Raw genomic sequence first — 14530 nt, 5'->3', positions numbered from 1 at the left:
ACGATGTGCAGTGTCCTTGACCCGGGTCCGTACCACAAAGGTCAAGGTCACACGAGACATTTAAAGGTCAGAGTACACATGCTCATGTCTGTGCTATAACTTACTTATGCATTGATGGATTATCATATTACTTGGTACAATTGTTGTCCTCATTGAGACGATGTGTAGTGACGACCCGGGTCCATACCTCAAAGGTGAAGGTCACACAAGACATTTAAAGGTCAGACAATACAAAATGCTCGTGTTGTGCTATAACTTACTTATGCATTGATGGATTACCATATTACTTGGCACAAATGTTGTCCTCATTGAAACGATGTGCAGTGACCTTGACCCGGGTCCATACCACAAAGGTCAAGATCACACGAGACATTTAAAGGTCAGAGTACACATGCTCATGTCTGTGCTATAACTTACTTATGCATTGATGGATTATCATATTACTTGGTACAATTGTTGTCCTCATTGAGACGATGTGTAGTGACGACCCGGGTCCATACCTCAAAGGTGAAGGTCACACAAGACATTTAAAGGTCAGACAATACAAAATGCTCGTGTTGTGCTATAACTTACTTATGCATTGATGGATTACCATATAACTTGGCACAAATGTTGTCCTCATTGTGACGATGTGCACTGACCTTGACCCGGGTCCATACCTCAAAGGTCAAGGTCACACAAGACATTTAAAAGTCAGACAGTACACATGCTCGTGTCCGTGCTATAACTTACTTATGCATTGATGGATTACCATATAACTTGGTACAAATGTTGTCTTCATTGAGACGATGTGCACTGACCTTGACCCGATCCATACCTCAAAGGTCAAGATCACACAAGATATTTAACGGTCAGAGTACACATGCTCATGTCCGTGCTACAACTTACTTGTGCATTGATGGATTACCATATTACTTGATACAAAAGTTGTCCTCATTGAGATGATGTGCAGTGACCTTGACCTGGGTCCATACCTCAAAGGTCAAGGTCACATCTGACATTTAAAGGTCAGACAGTACACATGCTCGTGTCCGCGCTATAACTTACTTATGCAAAATTGATGGATTACCATATTACTTGGTCAAATGTTGTCCTAATTGAGACAATGTGCAGTGACCTTGACCCGGGTCCATACCACAATGGTCAAGGTCACATCTGACATTTAAAGGTCAGAGTACACATGCTTGTGTTTGGGCTTTTTACATTTAGCAGTGTAGACATGTCAATTCTTACTGGATTTATTGACCTTATACATTTCATGTACTTTTAGCAACAATAAATGAATTTGATCCAAGAACTCGAACCAATTGCAATTTTTGTGCCAGTAATCCATCATGAAGTTTCGGGTCCATATTATGACAATGATAAATAGAGGATAAGATATAAATGTTTATTGAAAGTGTTAAACAAGTTGCACAGATTGATACTTAGCACACTCTACCAAGCATTATCATTATGTGCAACAAGCTTAATATTTAAAAATAAACAATGGACATAAATGTGATAATATATTTATAACATTTGTTTTCTCTTCAAAAGCAGTAAAACAATGTTATGACATCACCACAATATATATGTATCACTTTATCAAAAATGCTTAAGGCTTGCTATATCATCGATGTTATAAATCAAGGACTCATTTTCCTTCTTTTTTTAGTCAAATTAACCTTGACATTAATCTTACCTACACTACACACAATATGAAAAACTTTAACAAATATCCTTTTATAATATGTTCAAATATACAGAATATTTAGGTTACCGATCAAATAACTTGTATTTCCTATATTCTTACTCTTGACCAGTGGTTGTGTACAATTTTGGTTAGATTCAACGTACCAGTCAGGTTGCGAGAAAAACAAAATATACTAAAAAACAACGGTGGGGGATATAGCCGTCCTTTGGACTGCCTTGTCTTTTTTCATTTTCTTTTGTGATTAAATTGTTATATAAAACAGTTCATATAAAGGGTCATATTTTATATTGAGTGACAATGCCAAAGTACTGAAAACTGAGGTTAAATGAAATGTACTTTCTTAAAAAGCATGAGGTACAAAACAATTCATGGATATATTATCTGCACTCTGTAAATTATAGTTTTTTTGTTTTCCGTATAGCAATATGCGATGCATTAAAACAAGATGATGTATTAAACAAGATGTTTTTGAGGTGATGTGAAAAAAAGAAACTTCAACAGCATCAATTAATTTCGTATTATCTCCCTTTGTTATTTCTTTTTTTGTAACACTATTTCTCAGCAACCAGTGGCCAGATATCAGTTATTCTATTTAGTTTTTGGCAAGGTAATTCCTTGACCCTTGTCTGTTTTAATGATTCATTTTTGAAAAAGAATGTAGAAAATATAATTATATGGACATGTGCATATTTCAAGCTGAATTAATATTTGTTTGATGTACAATTTCAGGTCTACACAAGAGAAAGAGAAATCTGAGAAGAAGTTGAAAGACTATTCCAACTTCTTTACCAGAGCACTACAGATGTTTATGGACCATATGGAGTTCATGCAGGTGTGTAGGGAATAATTAGAGTTTGTTTCTTTTTGGAACTGCTAATTAACACTACTAATTTATTTACATGAAATCATAATAAAAATGAACAAACATACAATGTATAAACAGATCTTTGTCACTTGTTTAAGATATGATTATATAACAAACACAATCAAGTATATATCAAGTAAATGATATATCCATAAAGTCAGTGCTTGACATCATTTCAATTGCAGTATCAAAATTATATGATTCTTATGTTACTCGAGAATGAAAGTTTTAAATAAAACTAATGTATTTTCTATAGACAGTCTTACAGCTATTGTGAACCGCTCCCAAGGATTGATATAAAACTGAAATGACATTTACTTTTTGAGGAGATACATGTTAATGGATCTTGTTTCGTTGATGCACGATGGCAGAAAGCTCATATTATACTGGTTTTAAGACCATATTTAACTCTATATCTACATGCAGTTGTTTGACAGCTTGTATCCTCGTATGATGCTCAGATTTCAGTTCTATTGAACAAGTGCAAATGTTAACAAGACAGTAGAATTAATAAACTGCAAGGAATTTATGAAATTAAATAAATATTATGGACTATTGATAATCATTTTTTTCTGTACCTACGAATGCCTACGTGTCATTGATGTTCTTGCTTTATTAATCTTATTATGAGGAAATACGTATTTCATTCAATAGACAGTATCATTTTAAATAAATTAAATAGTGGTTTTTATCAGATCTAGAAATGTTGTTAATAATCAAATTGTTTTCTATTTTTGATTGATAAATATCTGTTTGTCAGTTAAGTATCATGGAGCTCAAACAACATTAAAATATGATTATTATACCTTGGTACCAGGAGTATTTTATTTGCAAAAATAGCTACAGTGTTCGAAATTCGCGGTAGTCCGATACTGCGAAATGCTACACACCTGACCAGCCTGACAAATATGTGACAAAATTGTGTCAAGTGTGAATCTATGAATGATGCCTTTAGACTAACCTTGCTCGTATTTATAGACATTGAGAAGACCACAGTTCTTTGGCCAGTAGACATCATAATAGTTAAACTTGTGCAAAAAAGTCACTTATTTTGCATTTTCACCCATGGTTGAAGGGAAGAACATGGATTCATGAAGATTGATGTTCAGATATAGCTGAATTGCATGCTCACTTATGCATGTAGATCAAAAAACAGTTTTGTTCAGAATGTTATTTTTTTAAAGAGAGTTAAACTGTTCCCTCTCACGGATTGAACAATTTGACATTTTTTTTACTTTTGTCTTGGAACGAGCCAATTTTGGTGAAAATTCATGTAAACCAGTTGTATAAGACTGCTGACAAAAAAAATAGTTAACCATAAAACATAATTTTCGAACGGAAATATGAAAATCAGCGATCTGATTATCGTTATCTTTTATCGTTAGTTTGCAGATATTTACGTCAAAAGTTGCTCTTTCCAAGACAAAAAATAAAGTAAGTTGTTAAAAAAGTATATCTATGAAAGTGCTGCTTTAAAAATTGTTCAAAAAGTAAGTTTTTGTTCAGAGAGTAAAAACCTTTTTAATGTGATATTTGATTATATTTACCTTAAGCATGCATTTATCCACCAATTACGAAAATTTGTATTGTATATGGAGATCAGCCGGCACCAAACCATGCTGGCTGATCAGGGTTCACACTGTTCTATGCACAGATAGTAGGTAAGCCTTTAAGGTGCCAAGTAGTAAATAGCATAGACCCTGATCATGCCAGCTGATCCGTGTGTACACTGTTCACAGAGGCCAACAGTATACAGTATGCTAAAGGTTAATCAAGTTGTTCAATAAATGTCTAAGAAGTTCAGAAAATGAAAGGTTTTGTTTTTTAAAACCCTTTTAAAATGGCATTTGATGTTATTTAACAAGTTGTTTAATAAGTGTTTAAAATGGCCAATAATTTTATTTTTAGCATGTTAAAATGTTAACAATATTTCTCTGAAATGTTTCGTTGTAATAACTGTGAAAAAAGGTTGTGAGAAAGTCTGGCAAAAAAACCCACCTTGAATAAGTCTGGAAAAAGTATGGAATTTTACTTGCAGAAAAATGTGGGAACTCTGCTGATAGCCCGAGGCTAACAAACTTCAGCTCGGGCCACCGATTTTCTGCAGAAACTAGCCCGACTGAGCTACCTTTTTTTTCCTAATGTAATTTAAATAAAAAAGCATGCCAATTTAACGCTTAAAGTATCATGTTTTTATACGCTTATTATTCAAGAATGCGTTCTTCCAGGCAACAAGAGTGACTAAGTCGTCTTTTTGTCGCCTTGACAACGGCGAAAGATCAAAAGCGAAGTCAGAATCGCCGAGTTTGACGATGATCAGAAAGTTAATTGCTCTGCAGTTCAGGACTGCAAGCCATGTGCAGAATGTTTGTTTTTTCGATTAAGATATATAAAAATACGACGAGAGTATTAAAAGCCAGAAGTGACAAATGATCATCGATCACTTTGAAACCAGTATCTGTGTCAATAAGCAGCAGTCAAACTCAATGACGTCGATAACTCCGCCCATTATGTAAATTAACGGATAACTTCGGCAGTTTTCGCTAACTACGATGGCTGTGAAAAACAGTAAAGCTGAATATCAATATCAAAATGATACTTTATTTATTTCGTTTAAATATATTTTATTTATTATCGAAAATTTATTGATAGATTTTAAGTTAATAATAAGTAAAAGAAAATGAACATTTTACAAACATTGTCTTAAATGCGCGGGAAACAGGTACCCGTTTACTTCCTGTCAAATTTAATCTAAGTAAAAGGAGAACTGTTTAACTTTGTAAAATTGCTGTCAGTGAACAGTACAGTAAGGTTCTATGTTATACCTTTGAATTGCTTTGCCATTTATTTTAAAAAACATTTATAGGAATATTGGCAATAGGAACATGGAGTTTTTTTTTGTTTTTACTTCCGGTACTTGAAAGTGAAACTGAAAGTAGAAAAGAGTAATTGCACAATTGCTGGTGCATATCGGATTTGACAAGGATGCACTAAATAATAGAACTTAAAGTACACGCTTAAATCTTATCATCTAAACTAAATGATATGTTCAACAGAGTCAGATAATATTTTCGCCTTTTTTTAAAACTTTTTGAAAGCTTTATTATTTATATGTATCATTATAATTTATCTACATGTACCTATTTTTTCCGTGGGGTGGGGCCACGATTTTTATAGACTACGGTATACTTTTCTCAATGAATTTTTGACGCATTGTCCAGATTTAGGAACATTTTTTGAACTATTGAAACTGAATGAGAATGCTCGAGCGTGCTCGATTAGTGGTCGGAAATCGTATTCAAACTTACCATAAATTCTTCCAAACAAGTGATTCTTTATGTTGTTTATGTTTGGGCTAGTTAAATTGGTTTCGGGCTAGTCAAATTTCCTATCTGGTAGCCCGAATGGGGTAGTGGATTCAAATCTGAATTTCGTACACTGTAGCTAAGTTCAGTTTAAGGCCAATAAGCTGCTGTCTGGATGTAATCGAACATAAACATTTCTAAAAGGATGCAAAATATCAAAGCGTTAAGTTTAGACATAAAATTCATTAGCCGGATTTTTCAGAAAAAAATAGGGTTATAGCTTGCAAAACAGGGCATAAAACAATTCGGCAAATTTACAATTCTGCTTTTAAGATTTTACCCCTATAATAATTACAACAGGTTGTATCATGATCTTCATGTCAGAATATTTCTCATGATATATTGTGTGAACACGGGTCATCTGGGGTCAAAAACTAGGTCACTAGGTCAAATCAAGAAATGAAATTGCTTTCATAAATTCAACTGTCGTCATCCAGTCTTCATTAAATTTGGTGAGAATATGTGTCGGCATGATATTTAAGATCAGTTTGAATATAGATCATCTCAGCAAAAACAATATCACTAGATCAAATATTAAGACAAATTTTGTCCTCAAGTTTTTTATCTCTTTCAAAAGTCAACAGTCTTTATCCAATTTTCAAGAAACTCCGTCAGAATTTCTCAGCATGGTATTAAGGACCAGTGTGAATGTGGATCATTTTGGTCAACTATTAGACCAGTGTGAGTATCGATCCGATCAGCATTATTTACTTTTTCCACTTTAAACATCTTGCTACAATTTTGCAAAAAATCTCGAAATGAAAAATCAGCCTTTTATGTGGTTTTCTGCATTAAACCCTTCATTAATACAATTATATAAATGGAAATTAGTAAATAGAAATTAGAAAGAGATACATTTTACCTGCAGATGGGATCAAAGCCAGGTCCTCCAGGTTAGCAGTGGTAGAGTTCTAAACCATAAATAGTCTTAGAGTTTTATGTAACATATCACCTAAGTTACAATTGTGGTAGAATTGGTCAACATTGAAACAAATAGTTGTTGTGATGTAACGAAATTAAGAACAACGCTATCATTTATGAGGACAGTTTCTGCTATCAGGTGGTGGGGTAATAAAAAGCTTTAAAGAGGCCTGATTCAGCCTGCTATTTATTTCTTTATTCGTAAATATGAAAGATGCACTCTTACTCCCAAATTAGATCTACCACAATTAATATAATTGTTTTAATATACCAAAAAGGATGAATAATTCTATTTCTACCTTATGGGATGATAGTAGATTGCAGTTAATCTTTTAGCACTCACCAATCATTTAATATTTTTGCGTTTCCAGCTCTTAAATAAACAGTTACAATCTTGTTATCAGTTATTAATATTTTCCATAAATGCATTCTTTAGTAAGTAGTTAAAGGTTTATCACACAAAATTTATGTTTGTTATACATGCGTATGTATTGTTTTTGAATACGAGTGTCACTTTAACAAACATGCTCACCAGTTTGCTTCTTTAGGGAAATTCAATTGTGTAATAACTTTTTTTATCACATGCTTACCCTTATTTTCCGTGTAATATACCCATTACGAATATTTTTATCTTACACATGTGTAAGATAACATATCAGACATTTCTATTGGCTAGACTAATCACACGCGACCTAGATATCCCTCCGCATTGTTTGTAAACAAAATGGTTTAAACGCCAACAAATACTTACCTCAATTATGAAGCGGTAGGACTTCCGGGAGTAAATGGCTAACGAATCATAGTGCCAGAAAGCATCTTGTTCGAAAACTATCTGATAACAATGTTCCGCCAACCAGATAATGCAGATTACTTGTCACAGAAATATCCAGTCAGTCAACAAATACAGCCACATTAGTGACAAACAACACGAGAACATTTCAAACATCTCCATCTTAACAGGAAATGTGCGACCAATGCCATAAAATTTGCTTGCCAGTTTAATCAGCTGTCGGTTACCAAAAACACATATACGAATTCCGGAGCACAGGTTTCTCATAGTCCAAATAATTGTACGTTGACAGATTTTTTTTAGATTTTTGATGTGGCAAATCCTTCACGTACAAATTGTTTAGTATCAAAAGTGGGTAGTTGTTCCGATCAGGATTCCGGGTTAAAGCATATAGCGTCTATAAAATATCATAAAAACAAGAAATATTACCAGATAATGATATTTTATATTAGTTCCGTACACAAAAAATAAATATCCAACTTATAATTATGAGTTTGACGGCTTTTCTTCATTTCATTCTGTCAAAACATAACGATATATACATGAAGGGCACCTGCAAGGCTTCAGGGCACAGTTTTAAATCGCTCGGAACATTTCGGCCATGGCCGAGTTGTTACGATTGTATAATGAGGTCTATCTCGAAGCTTTGTCGGAGCAGGCCGAGTTATTACGATTGTATCGAGTTGTTCCCCTTCGCATAATTGTTATCTGTGACAGTCAACTTTCGTTTTATTGGAAAGGTAAACTTGTTTTAATGCAGTAAATGCTTGTTTAGTGCAAAATAACATTACACTTACATGGTAAAATATGAATATAACTCTTTATGATCAATTTCAACCATAAAATACTTCACTTAAAAGAATTTCAATATTTTTAAAACACCCCCGTTTTTTGCACATTCCTGTTTGGACGTTAGGGATTGGAAGAATCCTGTATAACACGTCTATTATTTTAGACTAAATCATCTGCATGTTGTGAAAATCCATGTACACTAAGAAAACGCTTCAAAGTCATCGTAGAAAGCGACAGCGAATATTTTTTAAATCCGTACACACAGTAAAACTTGACAGACCGATGTAGGTCACATAAACCGCGTAAAGCATGTACTCGCAGTGTGACGTCATCAAATTGTGTACTTATTGTGTTTTAATGGTTAAAATTGTTCGTTATTCATGTTGTTGGATATTTTACTACACATTTTTATACTTGTGACTTGTTCAGCGCTTTTTCAGAATTAAAACTTGATAACTGCTAGCTGTTTTTGTCATTTTCATTCGGAACTATTTATATGGCGCATAGTTGACATTCCACTCAGTGTACTTTGGCTGTCAAACAATGGGTTTAGAAAGTGGAACGTGGTACTATATTGGTAATAAAAACACCATTTTAAGCATGTGATAAAAAAGATCTGACACTCATTGTCATTTTATACAAGATTTTTATTAAACTCGCCAGAGGCTCGCTTACTAACAAATTTCATGAACTCGTTTAATAAAATCTTGTATTAAATGACAACTCGTGTCAGATCCTATATGTCCAAAGCTTTCTCTGTGTTAAATCATTTCACAAGTGTGATTCCTACTTGAATTGAATACCTTACAATTGAAGTTTAATGCTTGACTGTGACTTTAGTGAATTAGTAGACAGATACAGTGCAAACTTGCTATGTCGACATCGGATATCTCGACTTTCTGGTTATGTCGACGTTTTTCTCCGGTCCCAAATTTATTCCTTCTTATTCTATATAAAATAAATCTGCTTGTGTCTATCTTTCTATCTCCATTTTTGGCTATGTCGACCTCCTATTTCAGTCCCAGTGGTCGAATTTCACACATTTTCCATGTCCCTTATGTCGAAATGTAGATCGAGGTGTAGGTGCAAAAGTTGTCATTGAGGTTTGCGGCATGTCGCTAAATTACTGTGCGTGTCAAAATAACAAACTTTCATAATGGGAGTTAATTGGTTAGTGTGAATAATTAAAGGTGTTTGTTTATGTTTTTGATTACAGAGTCTTTTATTGATAAAGTTATACATTGAAACGCACAATTTAAATCGATGACATCAACTGAATAATTCGACACCATTGAAAATTACGTGACGAAGAAATTTCTCTATAGAGACTGCATGTAAAACACAAACGGGCATAACATATGTGCTTTACCGTTTTCTTACAATATACAAGTGTATTCAATTGTGGTTTAATATTTGATTTGTGTAATCCATTAACGTGAATAAAATTAATTTGGCACAAATAATTCATTCTTGTATCACTTTATGTTTAAATAATACGTTTGCTGTTTCCACGACCGTAAAAACACTGTTCAATTCAAGTCGGATGTCGGACATGTATCAAACGATATGTGTTTGGATTGGTGATACTTTTTTTGTATTTCGGATGTGTCGAATGTTCGTTATCTTGACTTTTTTCCCTAGCCTGACAAAGTCGACATAACGAGTTTGGACTGTAAATAGTTATTTTTATTACATTTATGATTGAGGTCAATTTCAGAGGAATATGGCTATTGTAGATGCAAATTAAATCCTGATTTTTTTGTCGTGAGTAGTACAAAATCCCTCCCAGACAAAATCCCTACCGTTCATTTTTTGCTCACCAGAGCATGAAGTGCTCAAGGTGAGCTATTATGATCTGTCTTTGTCCGTGGTCAATACGTCCATCCGTCCGTCCGTCACAATTGCTTAAAAAACATCTGCTCTAAAACAACCTGGCCTAATTCAATGAAACTTCACAGGAAGCTTCCTTGGGTGTCCCTCGACAAAAATACAACAAGGGGTCACTATTGATTAACAACAACAACAAAATGGCCGACTTCCTGTTTTGCTTTAAAAAACATCTTCTCTGAAACTACCAGTCCAAATTCAATGAAACTTTACAGGAAGCTTCCTTGGTTGACCCTCTACAAAAATACAACGAGGGGTCACGATTGATCAACAGCAACAACAACAGCAACAACAACAAAATGGCTAACTTCCTGTTTTGCTTTAAAAAACATCTCCTCTGAAACTACCACTCCAACTTTACAGGAAGCTTCCTTGGGTGACCCTCTACAAAAATACAACAAAGGGTCACGAGTGATCAACAACAACAACAACAAAATGGCCAACTTCCTGTTTTGCTTTAAAAAAAACATCTCCTCTAAAACTATAAGTCCAAATTCAATGAAACTTTACAGGAAGCTTCCTTTGGTAACCTTGTACAAAAATACAAGGGGTCACGATTGTTCAACAACAACAACAATATGGCTGACTTCCTGTTTTGCTTTAAAAAAAACCATCTCCTCTGAAACTACCAGTCCAAATTCTATGAAACTTTACAGGAAGCTTCCTTGGGTGACCCTCTTCAAAAAAACAACAAGGGGTCACAATTGATCAACAACAACAACAATAATAACAACAACAAAATGGCTGACTTCCAGTTTTGCTTTAAAAAAACATCTCCTCTGAAACTACCACTTCAAATTCAATGAAACTTTACAGAAAGCTTCCTTGGGTGACCCTCTACAAAAATACAACAAGGGGTCACTACAAGGCCAAATTCAATGAAACCTTACAGGCAGCTTCATTGCATGACCCTTTACAAATTTAAAACAAGGCATGGTCATCAGTAAAGATATTTGTAAATTGCAACCTTTTTATTAATGCTTTATCACAGAGTTGTGGCCCTTTGCTTAGGTGAGCGTTTTAGAGCCATCTTGGCCCTCTTGTTTTTATTGTTGGACATAATCCCCCATGAATTTTTCAAGGCAGACATAATCCTTTTTGTCAACTACAAACCTATCTTTGCCAAAAACAACACCTTCCCTCAATTCATGTTTTTTTTTTAGAATGACACCTATTATAAGAGATCCTCAGTTGGTTGCATAACATGTATTTTTATAGTCTATACTTTTCTCTTCAGAATCAGATACTGTCTGCAAGTGAGCGAAGCAAAATTGAGTTAGAAAAGGTGAAAGAAGAATGCCAAAGCAAGGGACTGGACATTGATGAAGTGATCCAATCTGTTTAATAAGCATGGGACTGGATATTGATGAAGTGATTAAAACTGTTAAATAAGCAGCCCCTGATCATTTGTCTTTAATTGTGCATGTACAATGCTTGTGTGAACAATTCCAAAATAACTATGTGGACATTGAATGTACTAGGTGTAAATATATAATTTGAATCTGTTAGACTGTGTAAACTTTTAACTGAATGAATATGTCATATACATGATTTGTTGTTCTTTTGAATAAGGTTTCCAAATGATGGGCATCACAATGCAGTGTTCTCAATAAGAACCGGCTGCCAGCCAAAATGGACATTTCAAATGGCAATAGGGCCGGTTCAAATTTGGAAAACTAAATGAATTTTCAGTAGAATAAGTAGAAGCTGGTCGGTTACTTTACTATTTGAGACGGTTCAACCGAAACTTATTGAGAACCCTGACAATGATCACACTATGTGTCTGTGTGTGGGTGACTCTGGCACTAACAAATGAAGGGCACCACACTATGTTTCTGTGTGTTCATGACTGACAGTTACAAATGAAGGGCATCACACTATGTTTCTGTGTGTTCATGACTGACAGTTACAAATGAAGGGCATCACACTATGTTTCTGTGTGTTCATGACTGACAGTTACAAATGAAGGGCACCACACTATGTTTCTGTGTGTTCATGACTGGCAGTTACAAATGAAGGGCATCACACTATGTTTCTGTGTGTTCATGACTGACAGTTACAAATGAAGGGCATCACACTATGTTTCTGTGTGTTCATGACTGACAGTTACAAATGAAGGGCATCACACTATGTTTCTGTGTGTTCATGACTGGCAGTTACAAATGAAGGGCATCACACTATGTTTCTGTGTGTTCATGACTGACAGTTACAAATGAAGGGCATCACACTATGTTTCTGTGTGTTCATGACTGACAGTTACAAATGAAGGGCATCACACTATGTTTCTGTGTGTTCATGACTGACAGTTACAAATGAAGGGCACCACACTATGTTTCTGTGTGTTCATGACTGGCAGTTACAAATGAAGGGCATCACACTATGTTTCTTTGTGTGTATGATTGGCAGATACAAATAAAGGGCATCACACGATCACACTATGCTTCTGTGTGTTTACGATAGGCAGTGACAAATAAAGGGCATCACACTATGTTTCTGTGTGTGGATAACTAGCAGTAATAAATTAAGGGCATCACACTATGTTTATGTGTGTGGATGACTGGCAGTTACAAATTAAGGGCATCACACTATGTTTATGTGTGTGGATGACTGGCAGTTACAAATGAAGGGCATCACACTAGGTTTCTGTGTGTGTTTGACTGGCAGATGAAGGGCATCACCCTATGTTTCTGTGTGTCGATGACTGACAGTTAAAATGAAGGGCATCACACGATCACACTATGTGTGTGTGTATGTGGATGACTCTGACAGTTACAAATGGAGGGCATTACACTATATGTCTGTGTGTCGATGACTGACAGTTACAAATGAAGGGTGTCACACGGTCACACTATGTCTGTCTGTGTGGATGACTGGCAGTTACAAATGGAGGGCATTACACTATATGTCTGTGTGTGTGGATGACTTGGGCAGTTACAAATGGAGGGTTTCACATTATGTGTCTGTGGGACGATGACTGACAGTAACAAATGCAGGGCATCACACGATCAAACTATGTTTTTGTGTGTGGATTTCTGGCAGTTACAAATGGAGACCATCACACGATCACACAATGTTTCTGTGTGTGGATGACTCTGGCAGTTACAAATGGAGGGCATCACTATGTTTCTGTGTGTCAATGACTGTCAGTTACAAATCGAGTGCATTACACTATATGGTCACCTGAGTGCAATAACTGAATAAATGCTGCAGAAATAGAAACAGATAGTGAGTTCTTGCACTAAGGTGACAATATGTTTCTGTGTGTGGATGCCTCTGGCATTTACAAATGGAGGGTATCACCCTATGTGTATGTGTGTCAATGACTGGCAGTTACAAATGGAGGGCATTACACTGTATGTCTGTGTGTGTGTGTGGATGAGTCTGGCAGTTACAAATGGAGGGTATCACACTATGTGCCTGTGTGTGTGGGTGTCAGGCAGTTACAAAGGGAGGGCATCACACGATCACACTATGTTTCTGTGTGAAGATGACTCTGGCAGTTACAAATGGAGGATATCAACTATGTGTGTGTGTGGATGACTCTGGCAGTTACAAATGGAGGTCATTATACTATATATCTGTGTGTGTGGATGACAGGCAGTTACAAATGGAGGGTATCACACTATGTGTCTGTGTGTCCATGACTGGCAGTTACAAATGGAGGGCATTGCACTATATGTATGTGTGTGTGTGTATGGTTGACTCTGTCAGTTACAAATGGAGGGTATCACACTTTTGTGTCTGTGTGTGTGTGTGGTTGACTCTGTCAGTTACAAATGGAGGGTATCACACTATGTGTCTGTGTGTGTGTGGATGACTCTGGCATTTACAAATGAAGGGCATTACACTATATGTCTGTGGTCTGTGTGTGTGGATGACTGGCAGTTACAAATTGAAGGGCATAACACTATAAAAAGATATGTCTGTGTGTGTGTGGATGACTCTGGCAGATACATATGGAGGCTATACCACTATGTGTCTGTGTGTGGATGACTGTCAGTTACATATGGAGGGCATAATTCGTCTGTGTGTGGATGACAGGCAGTTACAAATGGAGGGCAACACACTTAATGACTGTGTGTGTATGGCTCTGGCAGTTACATATGGAGGGTATCACACTATATGACTATGTGTGTATGACTCTGGCAGTAACAAAATGAAGGACAACACACTATATGAATGTGTGTGGATTGCTCTGGCAGTATCAAATTGAG

At 35.6% G+C, this 14530-nt stretch overlaps 1 protein-coding gene across 1 annotated transcript in view; it reads left to right on the top strand.

Moving 5' to 3' along the window:
- LOC128236588 (kinetochore protein NDC80 homolog) overlaps positions 1-11867 on the top strand; it is a 51946-nt gene extending 40079 nt beyond the window's left edge. Inside the window, exons 16-17 of the mRNA XM_052951558.1 lie at positions 2426-2528; positions 11554-11867. Coding sequence (XP_052807518.1) covers positions 2426-2528; positions 11554-11661 — 211 coding nt within the window. The 3' untranslated portion in view covers positions 11662-11867. The remainder of the gene's footprint in view (positions 1-2425; positions 2529-11553) is intronic.
- Positions 11868-14530: the final 2663 nt, after the last annotated feature.

Source organism: Mya arenaria, chromosome 6, assembly GCF_026914265.1.
Source record: "Mya arenaria isolate MELC-2E11 chromosome 6, ASM2691426v1".
Taxonomy (NCBI): domain Eukaryota; kingdom Metazoa; phylum Mollusca; class Bivalvia; order Myida; family Myidae; genus Mya; species Mya arenaria.
Note: the sequence above shows the minus strand (reverse complement) of the source record. Positions and strands in the feature narration are given on the sequence as shown.